Raw genomic sequence first — 26,793 nt, forward strand, 5'->3', positions numbered from 1 at the left:
TAAACAGAACTTTTTCATCCTTTTCTAGCCTGTCTCCACCATCATTTTTTATTCAAAAAAATCATGTTGTTTGAGAGAGTGTAGTTGCTGTCATGTTTGGGTAAGCAGGGAGTAAAATGAATTTTTTCTTTACCGTTTTGCATTTCAATTTCTGGGCTTCTCTTCCTCCTCCTCTCCTGCTCTACTGTCACTGACTGCTTCTAGTGTGATCTAAAGGGAGCTCACCTCTACCATTTACTGTAGTGGAAATGGAGGCGGTGCAACATTGTTATGGACACCAGTCTCTTGGGGATGGCTAAGAACATCGGTCCTTTATCTTGTAAAAATTATGCATCCACCTAACTGGAAAATACAGTCTGACAAAACTCACAAGAACAACATGTGCAGACATTTTTACAGTTCAGTGGACCAAAGTCTGAATAGGTTTTTGTGATCTCAGCGACCACATTCACAACAACTAAGATTTCATTTACCAGCCTAATTATCCAGAATTGCAGCTGTTCATTACCAGGCCTCTAGGCTGATTTGTTCTAAATATCGCATAGACCTAACCCAACCAACTCTTTAAACAGGTACTGAGCTGTTCCAAAATTTAAGCTATGATCACAGCCATTGAACGCTTTTGAAAATCAAGTCATTATGCAATTATGCATTCTTTTTCCTCTTATACTTTGTTCTTATGGAATAACAGTATTAGATTTTACATCAACATAATAAAAACTCAATAAATGCTCCCCACATACTATGCATTACTTACAGAACATGTCAATAAAAAGACAACCAGAATGAAAAATCCTCATGGTAATATAAGAACTCTGGCAACATGGATCCCTTTTTCTTGCCCATACTGCCCTGTTCATGCATGAATTTTTTTTTTTGTTATACGTTCTTAATTAGGCCTCAAAAAACACAAGAACATGCCTATTGGGGCTAAATATAATTTAATTAACAATATATGTTACCAGTTTTCTTGCATATTATTACACTTTGTCTTCTCACCTGTAAGACACACGTTCCTTGTTTGTATAGTTAGCAGATTAAATAAAACCATAAAAAGGTTTATATTTTTAACTCCAGAGTTTTCTTACCCCCACATGCACCTTTTAATGTTTGAAATTAAGCAGCAGGGAGATTTAGGCTGAATGTTTCAAGGCCGTTATAGTTAGCTATACCTCTGAGATCCATTCAGCAATGTAATGCTAACAGAGCACTTAATCTGCGTCACTGCAGAGACTCTAGGGTGTGTGCCGAACGGAAGGTATTTATTTACCGAATTAAAAGCACAGCAAGTAAAGGGCTGGGTGCTATTTAAGCATATTTTATTGACTCCTATTCTGCTTCTATTTACTAAAGTTCTCAGTGATGGAAAATGATGGATGAGCTGATTGCTTGGCTTTCCTAAAGGTGAAATGCATCTTCTCTGATTTATTTCTCTTTCATTGACAAAACAGCTTTTGGTGTAGTTGGAGAATATCCAAGTCCAGCTAGATGGGTAGAATCCTGGCAGCTTCTCTTACTGCTATATTACAGTCAAGCTTGTGTAAGTCTTATAATGCAAATTCTGACAGATCTGAGATTTAATGCCAAGTCCAGTCTTAAAGCCATTGTAGAAATATATACATCTATAAGCATGTCTGTGGATAATAAAAAGATTTATGTGTTCAGATCTTGACTTAAATGAGGCTATGCCAATTTGTACCAGAGAGGGTTCTGGCCCATAATTTTTGTGCATAAGTGATATATGTTTATGCACACAAATATATTACCTCTAACCTAGCTCTTATTTGTTAAGACCACACAGTATGTAACACTCCTTTGGAAATATGCACTGAATTTTCTATGTTCTGAATCTGCTGTTTTATTTATGTTTGATTTGATCCTGATTGATTTAAACATTTATGGATTCAGCTTAGTCCATAGATTTCTCACAATATATTATGGAGCTACCTGATTAAGAAAATTACTTAAAATATGTCATTATAAAGCACTGTGGAAGTGTGATAAGGTTAGTCTCATAAAGGGCTTACTTTCCAAATGCAGGTAGTTAAATTCAGGCTAAGGAAATACCACTAATTTTACTAGGCAGGCAAGAGCCATGGCTGTATCTCGTCTTTTACACTAGATGTTTGTGTCTCTTTTGAATCTATTTTCCTGAAAAGACCGAGAATAAAATAGAAATATATTTTAAACTAAAATACATGCAGAATTTAGCATTTCAGTGTTACATAAGATTTTTATCTTTCCAGTGAGTCTCTTTTTTTTTTTTTTTTTTTAGTGAAAATGTGGGGTTTTATCCAGATATTTAATTTGTCTCCTTCTCATTTCAAAGATATCATTTTCCCATGCTTTTGGCTCATGATTTTATAAATTCCTTTCCAGACTCTGGTGTTAGCTACAAGGCTATATCAGAGCTGTCAAAATTGACAAATAAATCTTCAAGCCTTAGAAAAAAAGGGCTTTCAATCACAGAGCTGGTGATAAACATACTAGATTAATAATACTGCTTTTCTTAGGAGAGAAGGAAAAAAATGACTCAGTGCTGAAGTAACAAGTGATTCTTATCATCTTGCAAATATGAAAAGGGTATTAGAGTATTGTTCATAGAGCACTTGAACATAGTTCCTGAATAATTTCCTGTCATTCTCTGTGTTTTATATAACAGATAGGAAGAGGTTATTTGAACATAGCTGACTGGGCTTGGGGCAGTCCAAAACCAGTTTGTGTACGTTCCTAGACACAATGTGTCAGGTTCAATGTATGTGTATGTATAATGTGTATTCTGAAATACATAAAAGTAATTGCAGGCTGACAGATCCTAAGAGCATGTGTTATTTCTTTCACCCTTATGTTGAAATAAGCTAAAAGTAATGGTTTAGTTGTGGATGGTAGATGTTCTCATCTAGTTTGACAAGCATATACAAAAGCTATTTTTTTCCGCACAAAATCTTTAACTTTGTGACTCTTCCAAAAAGCCTATAACGTGCTGGGGTTACGGAGAATTCACTTCAATTCATTTCTCTTCAATTTCTCTTTCAGTTCATGATCATGGGAAATATGCTCTAGAGGACCCTGCTTGAGCGGGGGGGGTTGGACTAGATGGACTCCAGAGGGCCCTTCCAACCTCAACCATTCTGTGATTCTGTGAAGACAAACATTTTTAAAGAAAGTTGTATAATAATCGAGACATAGCCTCTTTTCATACCTGTTAATACAAAGCACTGATGAAGAAGTACTATGAACAAGCCATTGTGTGGCTTTAATTAGATGAATTTATTCCCTTTTAAAGTACTGGGGTACTTACTTTATCTGAGATGTTCCTTTTTGTGTTATGTTCCTGCTTAAACAGGTTGACATGCTATCATTCTAGCCATTCATATCGTATTACCTGTTCCATCCTTTCTTGCTGGCATGAGAATTTTGAGGAAAGGAGTGACTTTTAAATGCCCCCCCTAGATTTGACCTGGGTACCTTTTAGCCTGGATTTGCCAAAGATATGATAGGAGTTGGATGTTCTGCCACAAGTAAATGCAAACTAGATGTTTCTCTCAGATAAGATTTTTATTCATAATTAAGAGATGTGAAGAGATTTTCGTCTGAGTTCATTTAGATTGTCAATTCTGGGTCTAAAAATTAACATTTGTTTCTTGCAGTGCTAGAGCCAACCAAGCTGGTAAGCCATGTTTATTAAATGTTTGTAAGTGTGCTTATGTGCTGGGTGGATGATACTTCACCATGTTCCTGGCTAGAATTCCTCCCTATGTTCTACATGTTTTGCAGGCAGCTTAAATAGGGCTCAAATTCCCTTGCCTGCAAGGACAATGGGTATGTGCACAGGCTGTGTTCAGGGAACGCGTTCTCAGATCCTGCTCATCAGGTAAATGTAACGTCATGCAAGAATAGCATCTCTCTTGTATGGTCAAGAACTGTTCCGTATGTCTTAAAAGAAAAAAGAACAAAAATAAAAAAACCTAGGTTTTGTTGCTGACTTTATTTCCTATGACACAGATCAGTGGAATCAAACTGGGAAGCAGTAAGTGTAGCTATTACAGCTTAGAGAAGTTGCAGGTAGTCTGTTTCATCGGTGTTTTTTTTTTTTTCTTTCAAGGGGAGATGTATTGAGGGATGATATTGACGTAGTCTCTCATTTATGTATCTAAATAAAATCCTATTTAAGAGTTGAATGTTCTGTCATAAATTGATATCAGCTTTGGGCAGGTCAGATGCCTCAGTCCTTGATAGAATGTAGTACTTCAGACTAAACAGACTCGGCAAATGAGTTAAGCATAAGTTGTAAGTCAAGCATGTGCTTAAATCTCATTGAATTTCTAATAGGGTGTGGGTGCTGTTCTGTGTTGAATTGAAAAACTTAATGCTGTTTTGCTGCTATCAATTTGAATTTATTTTTAGCTGTTCACATAGTGTCAGGGGAAAAAAGGATTCTAGACACTTAATATTTTCATTATGATGAATAAACTAACCCAAACTCACTTTAAGATTATTGTGCTGATATTTCTCTTGGGAGAAGTGTACCATGTTTTCTGCTTTTGCAGACTGAGAGGTCATCAGATGGCACTTGAATAGAAATACGAGCTTACTGTATATAGGGTAGTAATATGTGCAGCTGCTTTAAATGATAGATGAATGAATTAGGAGAATGTTGTTGGATGAACTTTGGGATTTTCATTGTGCCACTCACCAGGACATCGCTGTACCCACTAATGAGAGGTTTGGCAGGTGAGGCAAGACAAAACCCCAACTGTACTGGACATCAGTGGGAACAGTTGTCAATACAATTGGTATCTTATCCATCAGAGTGCCAAGTGAGAGTTGGCATTTGTTACAGCTAATAAAGCACCGTGTCTCTTAACAATGAGAAATTGAACTTAAGTATCATGCTTGTGGAGTTTGAAGGAGACGGATTTTAATGACCTACTCCTATTTTTTTCCCCAGCATGTCAAAAAATTATGAAGTGTGCTGGAATTTTATTGCTGCTTTTTGTTATGGGAATGGCTCATGAGTTATGTGACTAGATTTCTGAGTGCAGAAGGCTGGCCGTGCCCCCTCCCTCTCCCAACTTAGGAAAAACATTATATACTCTTTTTTATCAGATACAGTTTGTATCTATAAGTTATGTAACCTATACCTGTCACAGGCATTATAAAAATATACAGCATTCAGGACCAGAGTCTGTATTTCTGACCTATTCTTGATTTAGTCTAGTACTTCAGTTTGTAGATTGTGTTAAACATAATGACACTGCCTCTCTTGCCATAAAGTAGCTCCCACTTCACAATTGAAATACTCCAGTTCATAATGGCATGAAAGGCCCTATACTTTGATTTACTCATTTGGCTTGTTCAAGAAAAAATTTACCAGCCATTTTAGGGGAAGTTATAAAGAAGAATGTGTAATATCTTCTGTTGTTGGACAAGAAGTAGAGTTTAGAAGAACTGAATTGTAAATTCACAGGCCGTATCTTGGTCGAGCTTTCTTTCTAATTTTGGGCTGAAAGAAGGGATTTAAGTAGAAGAGAACTATGCATACCATTAATATTAAATGGACACATGCACCTTGCATGTATCACAAAAGTTGCTTATTTGACTAATGTGTTTTGGGGAGTTTTATATGATTTCTGAATGCTCTGTTAGTTTCTTCGGATGAATTAAGTGCAACAGATTGGCTTTTCTAGTCAGCACCATGGGGAATAGGAGTTTAGAAAAAGATGGGAGTATTGGACGTAAATGGTTAGTGTAATTTTGGATAAAGTTAACTAAAAAGAGGAATTGTTGCATGGAGTACATTCCAAGTTGTAATCTCACCTCTGCTATGTTGGTTCTCATGCAGCTTGTGCCTCTTCGTATATATATTTAGGAAATTAAATAGAATGAGAAGCACTTTCTTATAAAATTCCAAAGCTGAAATAGGTGATTGCCAACTTTGAAAAGTGGATAGGTAGTTTTTATTGAAAAATCTTATGGATATTTATAGTAAGACAGTCTAATGATGAAATGGTTAGAGCTGAGGAGGAGGTAGGCAGAGCTGTTTGCATGCTAGGAAAGAAGTGTGACCTCCTCTCATTTCTTTTCCTTGTTATATATTTTACTTAGTGGAAAAGTCACTACGTTTGTTTCACCTCAGGTCAGGTGAAACCTCCTGGTTTGAGTTTATTTCATACCTTTACAAAACAGTACCTTTTAAAAAAAAAAAAAAATCCAGAGAAGCACTATTATTCAAGTTTTGTTCAACTTTACTTGTGTGGTAACTTGCTATGGCTCAAAAAGGGAGTGGGTGGGAGGGAAAGTTCCTTTTGTATTTGGAGTTGTCATTGACTATTCAGATATTAATGACTTAAATGCCATGCATACTTTCTTTCTGTACTATAATTACCTTTTGACAGTGACAGATACTTGAGTTTGATTCACAGCAAGGTTACCATGTAAGGCAAAAGAGGAAAATCAGTGAAAAACATCAGCTTTTCAAATGGGAGCAGTATATTAGGTGATATTATAATTAGTTCATGTAGGCATAAGAGCTATTTCTGAACACAATAAGGTCAATATGATTACATCAGTCTCTGCATACCCCTCAGGACCCTTGTCATCTTATCCCTAGTTATCACAGCTCCTTTATATATCAAAGTCCATGTGGAGTTTGGACAGCTTGTTGCTTGATCAAACTAAAATCCTGTGAGGTTTTAATTTAAACCAGACCTTGCCCCCGAAGTGGTACAGTTAAACTAATGTTCGGGCAAAGAAATCCTAGAAATGAGCCTTTTGACTAAGTAGGTTTGAGTTAAGTTTGTAACAACTTGCATTGAACCCGTTCTCCTTTTTTTTCGGAAACTCTTCCCAAAGCAGTCTAAATATTATGTCCAAGGAAAGAAATTTGCTTTTGAACTTGGATTTATTAGATCGCCTGAGGTCCACGTTAAGCCAATATTTAAGAGGAATCCGCTATCCTCTTTCTCAGAGGAATAGGAGATAAATGATAGTACTTGTTAATTTTAGATACTTCTAACAGGAAAAAATCCAATTCTAGAATACTTTGAAATTCTCAAGTAGGAGCTCCATAAAATTTTTTGTTAACCTTGTTTTTATTTGATTTTAAAAGTAGTAAGACCTCCTGTTATTGTTTGCATGTGTAGAGCCTATAGGTTGATTTGTGTCTTGAGGTGTTGCTGTAGCTGAAGACAAGCCCTACTTTAATCAGGCAAATGCCAGTCTTTGGACAGACAAGGATAACCAGATCTTTCTCTTTTTCTATTTCAAAGGCAATGTTTACTGTTTTCTGTTGTTGGCTCTAATGCAATCATATGCCCTCAATGCTTGATGTGATCAGGTCACTGATACCTCTCTTACTGGAGTGTGGGGATTTGAAAAGTCTAGATGGGCAGGGGCTGGAGGAAGTTTTTGCTGAAGTTATGAGCATAACATTAAACAGATACTGCTTATCTTTCCTTTGCTAGCAGCCAAGGGAAAACCTCGCCATGCTGTTTTATGCAACATCTGTTGTTGAGAATTATGTACGTTATCATTCTGGTGGAAGAAGAAGAGTTCTGCCCCCAGCATTTACAAAAGAAATTAAACTGACGTTTATCTGCAGAACAGCTCTGATGCTGCAGTTACTTTAAGAGAAGAGCTATCCTGGTTACTTTAAGAGAAGAGCTATCCTGGAGTATGTGTGGATTTTCTTTGCCTCCTCCTTTTCTAATATATTGTCAGCAGTTGTACAGCAGCCTTATTATTTGCTTGCAAACTAAATAAAAACTTGTCTCTAGTCCAGTTAGAAGGCGAACGTGAATAGCTTGGCAGTAAGAATTTCCTCCAGCAGTTGAATCGGCAGCTGGCCACAGCAAAGCCTTTAGCCTTAAAAATGAACATTGATTCATGAATTGAGTTTGGGGAAAGCTCTGTGCCTCATTCAGTAAATAAAATGCTACTATAGCTAAGAATAAAGCATTCTACCACATGTGCAGTTATGAATTGGGTATGAATTCATTATATTTATTATTGCCCTGTTGCTGAGCTTGAAGTACTTGCATCAGCAGGTACTGCGTTTTGGCCCAGGGTTTGATAAGCAGTTATGATAAGTCAATAATTGTACTTGGGAGAAATCCTAGTTTACACTCATCATTTGTGGGAAAATTGGAGTTTTTAGTTTACTGCAGGTTAGTTTTCCCCCATGCAAGTTAATCTCTTTGGTATATCACAGTGCACCTGATCCAAATGGTCATCACTTTCTTGCCAATGAAGTGAGAGCAGTAGGAAATGGAGTATCTTTCCAGCAGTACTAGCACCTAAGAATCCCATTCTCCCAGTTTCAAAACTGGTTTCAGTTTTTTGGGGGACAGGGAAAGGAGGGCAGCAGATTTAAACTGATGGTGTAAATCAGTTGATTTACAGGTGAAATCAGGTAGATTTGAGATCTAGTATATAAGCAGGCTACTGGTTTTCTGAATTTGCTAGGTCCTATTAAAATGAATTGGTGATATTTCAGAACTAGCTGCCTACATCATCATCATTGCTCCTTAACTTTAATAAGCACATGAACTTCATCCTAACATCATTCTATTTATACTAGTGAATTATTTGTTACCCTTGAAAGAAATCCAAGCAGTTACCTATTCTATGTGCAGCATCATTTGTACCATCACTAAGTTAATCTTTGATTTTATTTTCTAGTAATCTTACGAATTAAAAATTCACTATTTTTTCTTCATTATTGACAATGAAAATGAGCATTTTGGCCTCTCTTGTTCCTGTTTGGTTTTCATTCATACACTTTCTATTGTCATAGATGCTTGTAGTTCCAAGTTAGCTTCTATGTGTACATTGAAAATCGAATAAGAGAGCTCTAAAATATCCTTTGATTTAAAAATCTTAAATATAGAGTTTAGCACCAAAGTTTCCTTGCCTTTGTGTTCATAAATAGGTGGAGGAATTGTTTCTTTGGGAGTGGCTTATTCATTTTGGAAGATTCAATCTGGTATTTTTAGCTCTGAGCAACATCAAACTCTGCTGCAATCACTAGGAAGTGAACTCATTACTTCATATAGCAGGGTTTCTTCTTCTGGAAGTTGAAACAGTGTGTAGCATTTTGGTGACAAAAGTATAAGAACAGAAGTACTCTGATAAAATAATTTTGCTCACTTTTTGACTTTGCATCTTTGCTTACAGTTTAGTTCTCTCAGATGTATGGGTCACACTTTTTAAATGCTAGCTGGTAAATTGGATCAGCACATTTTAAAATCTATTCTGTGGAAGCAGATCTGAAGTATTTTACTAGTTGTCCTCTCTTTGCTCATGACTTCACCTAAAATCTTAAAACAAGAGGAATATGGCTTGATTTTCAAGCAACATGCTAATAGTATGAAACAATACAAACATTTCTCAGTTCTTGTTAGATGGGATCTCATTCATGCACTGAAACAAAAGTAAACCTCAATGAGTCAAACATCTCAGTTTCTATTTTATTTTCATTTTTTCTCTGTCTAGTGTAAGCCAGAAAATGGCAACAAGAAAAGGGCATCTGATATTCTAATTTGATTTTTTTTCTTTTTTTTTTCCAGAGGGAAATATCAAATTGGAAACAAGTTAGCATCATTTTGCATCCTTAATAGAGAGTGCTTGTCAGTCTGCCTTCAGACAAATATGCATGTGTTCGACTGAAGACTGTCAGGTTAAACATAAATATAGATCTCAATCAAAGCTGGGAAAAAAATGCCTGGTGATAACTAGTAGAGCAATCCTGTAAACTCCTTTCTTATAGAACTTTATTATGTTGATTTTATTTCAGTTTTTTAGTTTTACTTTTTGTTTCTTTAGCTGCATATCGGTAGTGGAATCTTGCATGGTATGTTGAATGGGTAGCTGTGGGTTTGAATAGTTTAGAACAGATGTTACCCCACAGCCTTGAGCACCCATACAAAAATGACCAATGCAGATATACATGCTGGGGCATATCCAAGAACTGAAATGAAAATACAGAATTCTGTAACAAAGTCTTAATCCAGCATTGCACTCCGTATCCAAGTGGCAGTGTTCAGTGTTCTGAGTTGAGAAGTGCTGGAGTGGTGTTCTTACCATTTTGACCACTTAAAATACACAAAAAAAGTTTGTGCCAGTTATCTTAGAAGTTCCTGTAGACACTCAGGCTGAATGCCCTAAATGATGTCACCCATTTAATTGGTGACACTCAGATGGTTACTGTTAGTCAGGTCAAGACTTACCTTCCAAATATGTTTTTGTGCAGAAGATATTGAGATATCTGCCTTACAACTATTTCTATTTAAAAAATAGAATTGTTTTAAATATCCTAGAAAAGGCTGCTTGCATTTCCTCTTTAAAGGCTTGTAATAAGGTCAGAACAATAAGGTTAGGGATATGCTGAAGCCCTTATGCAGTCACTGAACTGATATGATGCTTGCTGTGACAGAGTGCATAAGCCTGTTTCGGGACAGATTTGGCTGATAATTAGGAGAAAGCCGTTTATGGGACGGGGTGCAAGTTGTCACTGAGTTTCAGTGACGCAAGCCCTTCAGAGCAGGCTTCGTTGCAACTCTCATAAACATCTGCTTTAGGATGGGGTTATTACCCCTTAGTCTGTGATTGTTGAAAGCTGTGGCTGAATGATGAGACTTAAGACTGTTAAAGTTGGGTGAGATGGATCCTGACCTTTTGATCTAATAAAGGTATGTCTGTCAAGTTTGGTGAATCTATCATGAGTAAAGGAGGTAAGGCCTGAGCAGAAATACCATCGCTTTGTGGTTGAATAGTCTGCTCTCAAAGTCTGTGAAGATTGCTAAATGTTAAATCAGTGCAACTCTGGGCTTAGTTCTTGGAACTTGCTGCTGCCAGGGTAACTTGTATTGGCAGGTGTGGGAGATGGGTATAGGTGCAGGGACTTATTAATACAGAAGAGGAAATTCCTGTTTCTTCAGCCCCTGGGCATGCTTGACTACAGTAAATAAGCCACACTGGGCAAACGTTTGATTGTGCAAATAGACAACCTCAAATTGCCACTCTTCTATAAATTCAAAAGTAACTTTACTAGTTGCTCAATGAGTCTCTTAAGGTTGTTGCTTCCAGCATGCCCTTGGCAGAAGCATGAAAAACATGAATGTTTCATACCGTATTGAGAAAGTCTGAGTTTTATTACTCTGCAGCTACGGCATAGCTCAATTTCAGGAGCAAAAGACTAATCTAATAAAGAAATATGTATAGCTTTCAATGTAAATGTGAGAGATTATCTGAATATACAAAAAATCCAAGAAGAGCACTCCAGAAAAGCCTTCCTTCGTTTTTATATTTCCTATTTTATTTTGCGCTTCTGTGCTAAATGGTAGAAGTGATTTTGCCAGGTGCCTCCAAGACCTGCTCCATGGTACGGAAACTGTAGGTAAATATTGACTTCTCAGTGGCAACCGTTGCAGTTGGCAGCCGCATGAGACACATGGAACATCAATTATCCAATTAATTAATTTAATCAGGGTTCATTTCTTGTCACCTTAAACAGGCCAAGTGTCCTAAACAACAACAAAGCATTTGTTGCAACTTATTCTAGGTAGGTTGGTCCTTAAACCCCAAAGGTAACACATCTGGCAATCTTACTACACCATCTGGAAATTTGTAGTTGTACAGTGAGATACTAAGTCTTGCTCCCATCACTCCTCTGCGCCCCCCCCCCCCCCTTATTTACAAGACCTATTTCAAGGTAACTATTGTTAGGATTTCTTTAACTAATACTATTGCTGTTTAAGACAAACCCTGTATACTAGTCATGTGATGGTGATATTTGACACACAGGGAGATTTTTTAGGGTTATTTTGAGGTCATTTAACAAGCTAGTGAGGCCTTGATCATCTGAATCCTGTTTTGTTAGCTAAATATACAACCATTGTCTTCATCTATATGATTCTGTCTACGTGTACAAGTCTACTATTATCACATATTTTCTCACTGCATCTTTGGAGTTGAATTTGTTTTCTCCTGGTTTGATACTCTTCCCACGTTGCATGCTTGGAAGCCTTTTTGTTACAGATTTGTCTATTTAGAATGCTAGAGAATCCTTTTTTTCTTTAAAGATTTATGTTCCTTGCATGTTGCTTAAAGGAAAACAAATCTAGATGTTAAATAAATGTATGAAAAGTATGAAATATTCTTCAAGCTTGTAATCCACTTAATATTTAATAAATGCTATATATCATTTTTAGAATTATGTATAACTTAAGATATAGATAGATTTAGAATACATAAGGGATTACAGTAGGACAACACAGTCATCTCTGTTGGCAAAGGAAAGACCACTAATGTTTTATGAACATACTAATCCTCGTTGGTGGAGAAAAATGCCCTACCTTCCTGAAACCCATTAAAAATGTGGCTTATGCAAAGTTATTCTTAGGAGTTTCAGCAAACTGTAAATTTCTCATGAAATGGCTGGAGAGAGGGCACAATAAAGTCAGTCATATTGAATTTGAGAGGAAAAGCGGTGCTAGTGTAAAGGGCTGAAATGATACAATTTTTAGACACACCAAAGGAACTTCTCCTGTATCTGCTCCCTAAAAAAGTTGCCTTTTTTTCCCTTCCTTTAAGGGAACCTGCTCTAGCTGTATAAATAGCAGCTGGTCTCCATGTAGCTAGCATTCATCCCATGGTCTCTTTGCTGAGGCTGCTGTCCAACCTCACAGGGACCTGGCAGTGTGAAGTGAGTTTCTGGCCAAATGTAAGAAAAGGTGGAGATGGTGAAAGGTGACTGCTTTTGTTCTTCATCTGTGTATGTGATGTGATCAGTGACCTGAAATTGTGGTGCTTAAATCAGTTTTGACTTACAGATCCCTAAACATCTGAAAAGTGACACACTCCCTCATTCTGTAGAGCTGCAGAAGTACTTGAGTAGAAAGATCTTTTTTATAAACGGAAGTGCCTGCCAGCAGGGTGCTTCCTTGTGAAATACTGTTTGGCTGCAAGCTTTAATCTTCACTCCTAAATCTACAGTAGCCTGAATTTGTTGGTCTTCTGGAATCCCTACTAGGACTTCCTTTTACTTAAATTGTTTAGTAAAGGATCAGAGAAAAATTGAGGCTGAATTTGTGGATAGAGGTGTGATGCTTTTAAGTATGATTGCGTTTTACATAAATAAATATATATGTGTATGTAAAACTAACTTGTGCTTTCTGTCATGTGCGTGGAAAATAAACCAGTAGCACGAGTTTTAAGGGAAGTATACAGCCCCTACCTAAATCTCATAAGGGAGATATTAAGGGTATTAAGGGAAAGAAAGCTGGAAAGATTGAGAAAATAGCCTCACCCACATCTTTTCAACAGAAGTGCTGCTCACACAAGCAGTAATACTTACATTCTTAAAGCATACTGTCCCATCAATTTTGTTGAGATGTGGACATCATAATGTCTTTCTCAGATGCATTCTGTGTAAGACGACATTTGGATGATTTAATTATTGTTTGGTGAAAAATAAAAGCAAGGTTTTATTCAGAGAAATGCAAGAGTTCAGATCAGAATGTTTTAGGAAAATATTGCTTATCTCCTGAATCATGGTTAAGGGTATTTGTGTGTGTGGCTTTGTCAGTGAGAAGAATAGGAGGTTCAGGTAAACTTACTGATTTGCCTTTCAATGGACTAATAGTGTGCACACGGTGAGTTTTCATATTTTAGCCAAGGAGCAGTGAATTATTAAAGCAAGTCCACTCAGTTGCTTACAATCGTGGCAGGTCATTCTGTCCTCCTCCAGACAGTTCCACGCACCAGCTTGCGAGCCTGTGGATAGTCTTTTGGGTACACAAGGGTTTTCTCCTACGTGTCTGTTTTATCTCTGTTGAAGAAGCATTGAGCCTGTTAAAGTTTAGTGGACATAAAGTAGGTTTTGCAGGAAAGGATTGTTAAAGTGGATAGAGAAACAGGCATTTAAAAATATATTATACTTCACAGTTCTCTGGATTTTTAATTCTATTAAGACAGCTCATTTCCATGATTGTATCCTGAATTTCACTCTCCTTTCATGCTAATAAGCGGGACATTATGTTTTCCAAACCCTTCTAAATAACAGGAACAGTGTGTGCAACTCAGCGTGGTTTTACTAAGCACTGGAACTTAGTACCTGTGGCATTTGGTTCCTAGTTTCGTGACTTGCTCTTAATCACACAGTTCAGTTTCAGACTGACTGCTTAGCCTTCTGTAAAATGAAATTGATAATACTTACTACCTAGATTTGTTGTCAGACTTGCTTGATAGTGCAAGATGCTTTAAAAGCAGGGATCGGAGAAACTCTAGTGCATTTCGAAGCAAAGAAAAACAGAAAGAAAACAAAATCCTACAGGTGTATAGCTAATAGTTTTGAGTAGAAACGTCCAGCCTAATACCTAATATCTCATCCTATGCACATAGAAACAGAAATAAAATTTTTTAAAATTCAGATGAGCGGGATTATTTTACAGCTAAAGATTTTGAGCATGCTGCTTTTGTGTGATAATATTTTAGATTTATTTCCACAACTTATTGCACATTCATTTTCTGGAGTTTTCATTGCAGAAAATTGCCAGGAGGAATGGATTTTGTCTTCCTCAGCTGGCAGAACAATTTTCCACCTGTCGCCCAAATATTTGATGAGAAGGATTATGGCACAGCTGCTGAAAGTTTATACTTTATATCCATAGGAAGTAAGAGGGTCTGATGAAACTAATATACTGATATTAAATGTTGGTTTGCTGAGATGTGTGTGCTGCACTTGTGACTTTTCAACATGTGCTGAAAATTTAGAAGACCCTGCAAAGACGTGAAATACAGAAGTGATTGTGATTGTAGAGGATTTTTAAAGCTATCCTTGATTTCCCACCAGGGGAAATCCTTTGTTAAGTGCCTTAATTAATTATTGAAGTTTCTGGGGTTTTCACTTTCACAATCAGAGTTTCCAAACACTGGTTAGTCTCAGAATCCTATTAGCCTAGCAGATTTTATTGGCACAGCCAGAGGAGATAGAAGGTTTATTTCTACTTCCCCACAAGGTGGCATCCTATGAGATGTCAGTTTTTAAGAGTATCTTAAAAACATAGATGGCAGTTACCTCAGACGTACAACTTAAAAGCAGGAGAAATACTCCCTCCTTGCCAGTTAGATGAATATCCAGTAAAAAACTGTACTCTGTGGTTGCATAATCAAAGTCACTTAAACTACTCTTTTCTTTACAGAATGGTCTGAAACTGAAGATTTATGTTCTTAGACTTTCTTACTCCTACGGATGCAAACATTGCTAACAAGAGAATTTTTCCCTCACAAGCCTATTTGATAGGTACTTAGTGCTTAAGCCATGGGTTTTGCTATGAGGTTCAATCCATTTTGAAAATTGAATAGCAATAATTTGAATGTAATATAATTTCACCAACCTAGAATCTTCACTGTGATATTAACCTTTTTCTCCCCCCCTCCCCCCCCAAAAAAAAAAAAGCAAAGATGATCCTTGAAGATGATTCTGGATTTGAAATTGTTTGATTTATGGTATCTAATTTATGTTTTACAATTTTGAAAACTACAGTTAGACTACTCAAAAAGAGAGAGAACCTTTGCAAATATACATTTCTTTGATGTTTGCCACTTCAAAAGGTATTTGTTAGTCAAAAGCAAGTTCATCTGTTTAACAGTTCTCAGGTTCTTTCTGCCCTGGAGTCACAGTAATTCATACAAACATAGTCCAAAATACTTTGTGTATCTCAAGTGCACAGTAACTGGCATAATTATTTTTGTGTTTGGTTCATTAAGCATTTTCTTTAGTGAAGCACATAAGGAATTTAGATATTCGGTAACATGAATTTTTTCATCTTCCCTGTAAAAATGAATTTGCATGAAGAAGACAGTTGACGTTATTTAATTTTTAGCAAATGATGGACCATAGGTGGTTCAAAGATCAACAGGAATCAGTAGTATCAGATACATGAAAAAGACAGTAAGAAGTTAACTCTGATCATCATTAATTGTCTCTTTCAAACAGTGAATAGATGTGCCGGAAAGGAACAGTGGGAAACAGTGGGTTTAGTCTGGGAAAGGCAGGTTTTTTTTGAATTGCTTACAGGGGTCTAAAACTTAGATGAAGAAATTAAGTGCTAATGCCAAGGTTTATAAATTCAAAGGACTTGGGAAAAGGAAACAGAAGGGAAAGAGCTTTTGAGCAAGACAGTGCCTTTGTATCAGAGTGACTCGTGTCTCCCTGTTGGCCCAGGTAAGATAGGAATGAACTAGTTTGAAGGAGATTCTGTGAATAAGAAAACAAAGAACAACACTTTCCTCCCCCCTACCCCCAGATAGGCAGGACTCTGAGAAGACTCAGATTTTGGGAAAACTTAATTATGAGTGGGAGGGAACTGAGGTAGGGGCATGATCCTATTTCTTTACTTTTTCTGGAACTTTATTTTCCTTGGACTATCGAAATTTAAAAAAGACTGTTTACTCATGAAAAGTCTCTGTGTCTTTGCTTCCAGGTGTTAGGCATCTCTTTGTTTTGGTGCCTATTTGGACTGTGAGGTTATTAAGAAAGAGTCTTTGCCTTGGACAGATGTCAGAGAGATAAAGGGAATAGAGAGTAGTTCAACTTATTCTGCAATAGAAGGCTTAATAGCACCTAGATCTGATGTATTTGCACTCAAATACAGTAATGTGAAAATGTTCAGTTAGGAAAACGACATGAAGGCTGTTGCAGAAAGTGCTTAGTTTTATAACCTGAAAGTAATGGAGGATGTAGTTGTTTTATCATGGTTATTGTTACAAAATGAATATCCATATTTATCCCCAGCAAGCTATTAAGTTTGTTTAGGACACTTATTTTTTTCTAGATTTTTTCAATCTAGAAAATAATATTACTTAATTCTTTAAAAATTATGATCTTTTCAATTAAAAAAATTAGAACTGACAGTTTTTCATTCTGTTTTAAAATATCACTTTAAACTTTTCCTAAATTACATCTTATTCAGATTTGAAATATTGAAGGATTTATCTCTGCTACTATCAGGATTTTAAAATGTGAGCTGACAACTAACAGCAGTATATTTATTCCAAAGAAGAATTTAGTATTTGCTCCTAACTCTTTTTTCCCCTTTCTTTTTTGTTTCTATTATTGTCATAAAAAGATTTAAAGTCTCGATTGTGCTAGCATGCAGAACATAAAGCACTTCCTGAAAGGTAATTTTCCAGGAATGAAAAATGCAAGAATTGTGTTTGATTGTTTGGTCTTTTGTCATTCACTGTTGCATTAAAACAACCGTTTTTCTGTAACTTTGAATGGCCTGAATCTTGAAAACTGACAGTTATGAATGAAAAGCCATAATAATTTGAAATCAAAACCCTTCCAAAGTTCTAGTAGGCTTCAGATGATGTGAAAAAACAAGCTAAGGCTTGAAAAAGATGATGCACAACAGAAAAACACATTAAATTAAAAAAAATGTGTGTTAAATACACTTTAGAAGAGGTTTTGCTTTGATCAGTAGCTATTCTAGTAATCTCAATTACAATAGTGTATGCCTTGAAATGCATGTATATTTATATAACATCGATAATGACCTTCTAAATATGATTTCTTAGGACTTGACCCTGGAGGTTGTTCTGCCTGGTTAAGAGTGGGCAGCATCTGATTCTTAGAATGCCAGAACTTCAGTGTAGGCACTATACTCCTATAAGATAGTCACTTCAATGCTAATTAGAGAAAGGTCTGTGACAGCTACTGCTATTTGAATATTTAATATTGCATGTCAGTGTATATACATGTATATATGTATATGTCTTGTCCTATAGAGACATAAATATTGTGTAATTATTTTAAATTCTGGAATGCTGGGATTCTGCGGTATACCTCCAAGAAGCACGCTTCTGAAACAATGAATTGCATTCAGTTCAAGTGATCAGTAAGGTAGGTGAGTTATGTGATATAGATTTGGCTGGTTCCATACATCTTCCGGTTTCAGCTCAGTACTTCTGAATTGTTTTAAAAGGGAGTTGAAATGCCTCATAATAATCTGTCTAATCTTGCTTTGCGACTGATTGCAGCAGGCAAACTGCTTAGGATATGAATGTGGAGTAAGGTTTGGGGCCAAATACTCCTTTCTTCAGGTTTTTTTTTTGTTGTTGTTTTTGTTTCAAATTTTTACCCTCTCCTGAAGCTTGTATAAGTCTCTTCCATTACCTCTCATTTTACATAGCATCAGGGTGAGCAGTGAGCTAGGCAATGTAATTTGAAATGCAGAGACCACTTGTTGCTGTTTCTGCTCATCTATTCGTGGGAGCTTTTTTAGTGAGTGTGGCGGGAAATATCATTTTAATTAGGGTTAGAGTGAGACACTGACATGCAGAAAGGCATTTATTTTAATGTATCTGAAATACTACTGTTTGATTCTTCTGTTTAAGTATGATAAAGGGACCAGTAAAGAAAGTCTTGTGTATCATAAATCACAATAAATATTTAAGATGCATAAACTCCAGTTACTGCAATACATTAAATGGTTGTGATTGCATTCCCTGTCTAATTAGGTAGCCATATGGAAAAAAGAAATATCTCCGTTTAAAAAAAAAAAAAAAAAAAAGGGCAAGGAGTGCAGATCTGTAGCTAATTTTCTCAGATTGTGTAACCTCAGAGGCAAAGAACTGCCTTGCTGCCTAACCTCACACAGTATAGGATAATAAGGTGCCTTGCTTACCTCTGCTAAGAATTGTATGCGCTTTTACTCAGTGAAGTAAGTTAAGTTCTTGCCAGATGCCAATTTCATCTGAATTATAAGATGTGGTACAAGAGTGAATTCAGGCAATTATAGTAGTACACCTTGCCAAAGTATAATACCTATCTGTGAGTCAGTTGGGGATAGGATACAGAGAATCATTGCTCCTTAAGTGAAAAGATGTACCTTGACTTATTTCTTTATATTAAATGTTTTCTTTGGGAGTGAGCCACTTCTGCAACTCGTGGTCACTCGGCTGGTGATAGCATAAAATATTTTGTACTTCACTCAGTTTATCTGTTGGTGAGGTAAGCTGGACAAAAGGATGGAAGTCCTGCCAGAGGTGCAGAATCTGTTGCTTTTAGGTGCTCGTCAGTAACATGTTAACAAGGATCTGAAGCCACAGCGTAGCCTGATCCTATGTGCAAAGAGAATTGCTCTCTTAATTTCAGTGGGGCCAGGATTTCATCCTTTGTGTCAGACCCTAAATAGCAAATTTGGTGGAACAACAATGGGAGATTCTATGTTCTCAGGCTGAATGTTCCTGATTGAATTGTCCACTATTCCTCCGCACAAAGGTGTTGCTGCCTTGTGAGGCGTACAAAGCACTGAAGGGAGCGTGGGATTTCTCTGCCTCTCCAAATTCTTATAATGCCATTTTTTATTTCCTATAAAGCTTTGGTCTAATAAAGCCTAGAGGGACATAGTGTTACTAAAGATTGACAAGATGGAAATTGCATAAACGACTAGCTGTAAAAAGCTAAGAATTATGATAATATTTTATGATGTTGTGAATGTAGTTTAAAACATTGGGGCCATTTGCAAAACAGGTCCCTTTTTAGCTCATTTGAAAGTCATAATAATCTCACAGCACATATACAAATATATATGTTCCCGCACAGATGAACAGAGCTCTAAGTGAGGGATACATATTATTAGCAGAAGTGATGACAAAATATTTTTTCTTTTTGCATAATCTACTAGATCTGTGGATGTTTTTAGACTTGCTTTATTTCATCGTAACTTACCTTTCATCTCACTTCATCTTGTTATTTTCAGTGAAATAACATATATATTGCCCTAGGCTATTCCCCTCTCTATTATACTATATTCTCTTCATGTGCATATAGACTACGACCTCCTCTATTATCATCTGGCTACACTATGTGTGTTCAGTCCTTTTAAATCTTCTTTCATTTCAAATTTTTCACAGGACTGACCATCTGCTGAAATAAATGCACTGGGACCAAACCCATTCTTGCTAAAAATCAATGAGAATTTTCTGATTTTAACTGCAGGGACTAGGATTTGACCCCATAAAAGGAGTTATAGTAAATGAGAAGCTTGTATTTCAGTGCTTCTGTATTCATATTTGAGAACAGCAATTCAGAAAATAAGACACTTAGATGTATATAGTGCCGAATGAATGCCCTTGGATCCTACTATCTGTGATATAAGCTTAGAAAGCTCACTGTCTTGCAGGCTCTAGCCCTGCAGAAACCACTTTTCCACTTTTATATCACCTTAAAGGGGCTGAAGTAAATGGAATCAGCGTAAAAGCATATTGAAAATTTCCTGTAAGTGCACATGAAGTCACCGTTTGCTTATTCCGCTGCTGGAGTGCTACAGTAATGCTGTTCATGCCAATGTATTTCTCTGTGGTTAACGCTCTGATCCCTATTAAATCTACAGCAACTATCTAAAGGAAATTAAATTCAGTGTTTGAGAGAAAGGCAGGTCTGGTAGTTAAGGCACTGGACTGTCACTCAAGAGAATAAGGTTTATTTTCTACTTCTTCCACAGACATTCTGTCTGACCTTATGTGACTCATTTAATCTCTCTGAGCCTCAGTTCCCCATCTATAAAATTGGGTATAGCGATGATGCATTTTTCTGATGCTTCAATGTTCTTCGCAGCTTTTACATTTAAATTATTGTGATTATGTGTGTGTACGTCTGTGTGTGTGTGTGTGTGTTCAATGCCATACCAAGTAAAATCCTGACAACTGTTGCTTTCTTCAGGTGTTATTAGCTTATAATAAAATCCCACATGACATTTAGACGATTCAATGAGATGATACATAGGGTGGAACAGCATGAAAAATGTATATTTTCCTTTCCTTCCCTTTCAGGACATGATAACAGTGAAGCCCTTCCAGAGTCTATCCCATCTGCTCCTGGAACGCTGCCTCATTTTATGGAGGAACCAGATGATGCCTACATTATAAAAAGCAACCCCATTGTCTTACGTTGCAAAGCTATGCCAGCTATGCAGATTTTCTTCAAGTGTAATGGTGAATGGGTTCATCAAAATGAGCACGTATCTGAGGAAAGCATGGATGAGACTACAGGTAGGGCTAATGTATACTTTCAAGGATATGTTTGAATGCAGTGTCTCTATCAGTAATATATAAAACAGAACAAGGAAGAGGAGAGCACATTCAGAGATAAACAGGACAACTGTGGATGTGACTAAGTTGCATGGCATATAGGTGCAGGCTTGTACGGAGATGGAGAAGTGGGAGCTAGCTCTAATTCCTAAGTCATATGGTGATGTCGGCTTTGCGCTGAGCACAGCCAATAAGCCTTGCTAGGAGGGCAGGGTGTATCCGCCTAAGCTTGTTGCTGCACTGCTGTGGTAACACGTTTTAGCTGGGTAAAAGCAGCTCATGTCAGCTTGTAATGTACCATATAGACAGAACTTTACAGAGCTGGGAGAAGCTGTTTTCCAAAATGCAAAAGGGAAAGCAGTGGATAAGAGGGAGTAAGAAAAGGGCAGAACTGAAAGGCAAAGAAGGTAAATACGCATCCTGGCTGAAGAGGCATAGTACAAAATGAGGAAAACGAGGAAGAAAAATGAAGATGGATGCAGGAAGCAATTTTGGTTACAAACTGAATATGCATCACCAACTTTTCAAAGTGGAGATTTAGGGCTTGATCCAACATGAGCCAAAGATGGTGAGCTCTCTGAAAGAAAATTATAGTTCTGGGGGCAGCAGTAGTGTTGCATATTTTGATTGCGTAATGTGTACTAGGAACTACAAACAGGGAAGACCTACGCTTTTATGAAACTCCTCAGCCAGGACAAAGCTTGAAAAGCAATGGTGGTCTCACTATGCTGTGTGACTTGAAATTTCCCTTCACCCCAGCAATGATAGGTGTTTGGCAGGTAATGAAGCTAAGTGGGAGAAATCCATTGTGTAAAATTGTATACCTAAAAGGAGAGAATGAGAAGAGAGAAAGCTGAAAAATAATCAACAGATTTTATCGTACTCCCAGTACGCCCTATATTATCCTTTCTCATTTAGAAGCATCCTGATAAGTATTGCAAGCCAATTTAATGCTGCGCCATCCTGTAATTTCACAATTTTGTTTTGTTATTGCTTTGTTCCTCCTTTTAAATTCCAAGATTGCTAGGCAACTCCATGACTTGGAAATAGCAGTGTAGGCATAACATCCTCTCTATCAATACAAGAAATTCCTTTTTAGAGGAAAAATATCGTTTAAAAAAAAGTTACATCTCCTAAAGCGGCAGTGGTAATTGGCATTCTTTTGCAAGTGACACATTCTGAAGATATTTCATACTAAAGTCTTTTTGTAAATGCTAATCTGGATGAATTTTAATTTTTACTGTTACCTTTTTGAAAAGAATTTAATAGGCGTAACCTTTACTTCCGAAGACATTGCTGAATCAATATATAAGAAATGTCGTCCCTAAATGTTTTCTTCCATATGGTTAATGAAAATCTGTCCTGTGAACACTGCAATTATGTTTTCTAAGCCTTGGATTAATAACAGAATAAAGAAAGATAAAGCAACATTAGACATTAGGGCCTTTTTTTTTATTATTATTTTTATTTTTTAACTAGCACCAGTAACATTGAGGCTTGAGACGTAGAGGCACACAAATAGAAAATGGGATATGGAATATAAAGGTTGCAGGTTCGATTTTAGCCCATGGTCAGAGCTAGCCCCAAAAGTATTGTTCCCTGGACGCAAGTGTGGTCCAGACAGCTCAGTGTGTTCTGAAAACTACTGTAATGGTCTTTAGGACATGAAAGTGCAAGTAACGTCTATGTGCATAAATTATTTTGGAACTCTTCCCCAGCCTTCGCTGGACAGCAGATTGTTGGGTTTTTTTTTTTTTTTTAAATGTGCATAATGGCAATGTCCTAACTTTTTGGAGCCAAGTCTGGGGCATAAACATGTCTTTTACCAAGCATACACAGTATTCTGGTTACTGTGTAGCCTCCATCTGTGAAAAACTGCATTTGTTTTTATGCCAAGAATAGTGCCCCTGGTGCAAGAGTGTGATAATGGTGCATTAATTGAAAGGGGGTCACACTAAACGAAAATGGGTCTGTCCTTTTCCACACTTTCACTATTTGTTAAGAGATGAAAATTCTGACAGGATATATAGATGAGTGCTTTAAAATAACAACAAAGCTCCAAAACAAGAAAAAATTTAAGGCTAAATGTACCTAAAAAATGTATCTTGGCATCTCTACAACTTTGTCCCAGCAAGCTCTTAGTCAGGTGTATGCAAGAAGTATTTGGCAGTGGTACATGAAGGCACAATGTTGTTGATGGATTTTACCTACAGCTCAGTATCGTCCACCCATAAAAGGACAGGAAGTACAGCTGTTAGTAGGCAATAGGTATATTTTGTCATTGTGATGAAAATGAAATGCCATTTTACAAGATTGTTTTTATAGAACAGAAATAGTCTTAGAGTAAGACAGGAGTCAATATATTAATTTGAAGATCAGGAGCAGCAGGAGAGGAAGGATGGCTTTGTAGTTAAGTGCTGGGCTCTGACAGATGCTGGCTGCCTGAGGATGTACTGTAGGTCTTGGTGGGCTTGCAGGGGTTGAACTGAAGTCTTTGCTCCTGTGGCTTTGGGGGTGTCTGTGCAGAAAGGCAGTGCAGGCAAGGCAGCTCGTGCTGCAGCTAGGATGGATACAAGTTCCCACCCCTACGCTGCTACAGTCAATTGGTGTGTTAGTGTCCATGCCATTTCATCTTATCCTGCCTTAGTTCCTGAGCTGCAGAAGGGAGATAGTAATCTGTAGCCTGCCTTTTCCGTTTATGCCATAAACGTGACAGGACATGAACTTTTCGGTATGTACTCTGCCTCATAAAGTGAGAGCCTCAGCTACTAGGTGCTACTGTGGTAAAAATAAAATAGTTATGGTCTGACTCATTTCCTTCTGCTTTATTTTTCTTGCCTGAACATTGCAGGCTGCACCTTAGAATTAATTTTAAAATATTTCAACTTTTGCTTTTCCCCCAGGATCAGACCTGCTAAGAGTAACTAGAATTTTCTTGCTTGATAAATAGAAGGATTACAGCAATAACTGCTGTCAGCATTTTTCTCATTTAAACAAATAAAGCTGACAAATGTTCAAGTTCTGTGCAGCTCTGTTATGTTTAGTACATAGAGAGCAATTATTCATCTGCTGCCAGCATTAGTCTATCTGCAGCTAAACCATCCAACAGTGCAGAAATCTTATTAGCATATCATAATTTTACCATAGTCATAATTTTGTATTCTGTTAAGGCTGTACCGTATAACAAAAGATGACGGTTATAATTTGCACAATAATTTAAAGGGTTGGACTTGCCGTGCTTATTAGAGTTACACAAGTTGCAGGTACAGTGTTGCTCTTGTTCATGACATGCCTGTTTTTATTTGCATGGATATTTCATTCTGTGTCATTTTCTATGAATAATTTTTTTTTTCCATCTCTTTAGATGCAGAGGGTAGGTGAATATATCTGTTTGGTGAACTATAGTGATGATAAACAGAGAACATACACCTCTGTCCCCAATTTTGCTTTGCTTTCTGTAGTTGCTTCTAAAAGAAATTAAAATAGATTTACTTCTTGTGTACAGAGCATAACTTTCCCCAATGACGAGATGCGCTCCAGAGGTCCATTGTAGCCTCAACAGTTCTGTGACTTTGTTATTTTGGATGCATCTATTTTGTGTATTGACAAATTGAGAGACCTTTAAAAGGGGTTGAATTCCTACCCCTCGCATTCTCAAAGTGCTGAACTTCCCAGCCTCTGAAAATCATGCACTTTTGGGTTGCTTCATTGAAGACGCATGAAATGCTAGTTGATTCAGAAAACATAGGCTTCTGTATGTTAATTAAATAACGTATCGATGAAAGGTAGAGCTAGGCTGGAGATTTTCTACCTTAACAAATCTGGAGCTGTAGATGTCTGTATTCAGAATGATGACTACTCAGAATTTTACAGTAATAATGTGCCTAGGAATGACTCCCGCTCCTCTTGTATGCGTGACAACTTTTTTGTTCAGTATCAGTAAAGGCACTGTTGTTACTAGCATGGATGCACCAGGAAGCTTTGCTGAGCCACACACCTAGTTTGGTAAGGAGATAATCCTCTATATTATGTATTACTCAAAAACTGAGAGAGGTCAGAAGACAGTGTATCATAGCCAGGTAGGTGCATGCTAGCACTTTCAGCAATGTTGTGGTTAGTGGCTGGTGATAGGGAGCAATCTCTTCCCCAGGAAGTTGCTACTTAAGAGGTCATGATGGGACTAAGCTAATCATGGGATGGGAGAATATCTGGAGATACTCAGGTGCAGCCAGTGGCCAAGTAAACTTTTGACCTGTGCAACTGTTCCGACTGCAGCACCTTTACAGCAATGTACAGAGCAAGGTTGTATTTGCAGACAGCATAGATGTATGGGCTGATATGATTTATGTGGTTGCACAGAGAAGTGCATGTCAACTAACTGAATGCTGGATGAGTGGTTCCAGGCTGCAAGCGGGCCCTCTTCTCTTCTAAGAAATTGCCAGTATTTGTCAAGTACTTTTTGTGTCCTTGTCTAAGAAGACGTTAAGTAGGTGAGTTGCAACCTCGTTGGACATAGCTGCAAATTAGCTTGGATTTGGAAACTCTGTATCTTTAATGCTCTGTAGCTTTGGTTGAGATCACTCAAGGACCTCATACAACTGGCTTTGCCGTAGGCACAGTATCAGGAAAGTGTATATTTGTCAATGTCATAACGCATCATGATGAGATGCTTAAACTTTACCCAGTTAAGACGTGCTGTGTCAAGTCACCAGGACTCAGATGTACTCTAATGGAATTTACTGTAGGTGCCCTTATCTTTAGCCTATAAAAATCACTGCACAAAGTGGTTGTATGGCTGAGAATTCAAGGATTCATCTCTGTCAGAGCAGCTTGGATTTTTAAATTGAGATGGTGCATTTTCATTATCCAATTTACAGTCAGTATGTCACTAAGGAGAGGAGCTTCTAACAAAACTGCTGAGTTCCACGTGCTCTGTTTAGTTCATAATGGCTTGTTTTCACTGTGGCAGGAAAAAAAAAGGGATTTTTCAGAAACAGTTTTGTTGAGAAACATATTGATATATTTAAAAAACAAAACAACACATAGAAACAACCAGGAAACCTCTGTTTGTTTATTACAGAGTGAATAAATATTTGAATGATTAGGATGATTATTGAGAGAATTTGGGTAGCTTTCACAGGTTTGGCCGTATCTTCAGGTATCGTTGTGAAACTTGAAAAGCCAAACAGAGTAAATGAAATAAAAATGCCCTTTGCATACTGCTGGAAAAGTAGCACAAATTTTGTATTGCTTTATAGTACTAATGGCTCATCCGACCTTCTTCCCCCACCCCACCCCGGTCAGCCTCCGCAGTGGGCCTTATCTCTCCTGTTTACCAAAGGAACAGGTTGAATTCCTAGTGCCTTTCAGAAGTGAAATACTGAGCTGTTAATGATGCCTGAGATTATGTGAAAGCCAATTTATGGAGTTTAGGTTTAGAAATTTCTTGCTGCTTTATAAACTTCACAGGCATGAAATATTTTCAGATTGAGTTTTCATTCATTTCCAGTGAAGGGGAAATAAGTATCTTGGGATTGCACGGGAAGGAAAGAACAAAGTAGTAGGCATGCATGTTCCAATTTCAAATTAATGTTTTTATGACCACCTCTTTCAAATGATTCCTAATGCCTTTTAACCCAGATCTGGATTATAGGTTCTCTCCCTAAGGTTGTCGTATAAAGGTAGTTGCGGATA

General features: G+C 37.2%; 1 protein-coding gene across 8 annotated transcripts in view; it reads left to right on the forward strand.

The window, feature by feature from the left end:
- UNC5D (unc-5 netrin receptor D) overlaps positions 1–26,793 on the forward strand; it is a 183,396-nt gene that overhangs the window by 62,619 nt on the left and 93,984 nt on the right. For 7 of the 8 annotated variants that reach the window (XR_011136455.1, XM_068920606.1, XM_068920609.1 and 4 more), the window contains one exon: positions 20,842–21,060. Coding sequence is in view for 7 of the 8 variants with exons in the window: in XM_068920603.1 (XP_068776704.1) it covers positions 20,842–21,060 (219 nt within the window). In the remaining variant the exon portion in view is untranslated. Of the gene's footprint in view, positions 1–9,662; positions 9,680–20,841; positions 21,061–26,793 lie in introns of those variants that run through there. The other variant, XM_068920607.1, reaches the window with a different exon arrangement.

Source organism: Struthio camelus, chromosome 27 (genome assembly GCF_040807025.1).
Source record: "Struthio camelus isolate bStrCam1 chromosome 27, bStrCam1.hap1, whole genome shotgun sequence".
In the NCBI taxonomy this organism is placed as follows: domain Eukaryota; kingdom Metazoa; phylum Chordata; class Aves; order Struthioniformes; family Struthionidae; genus Struthio; species Struthio camelus.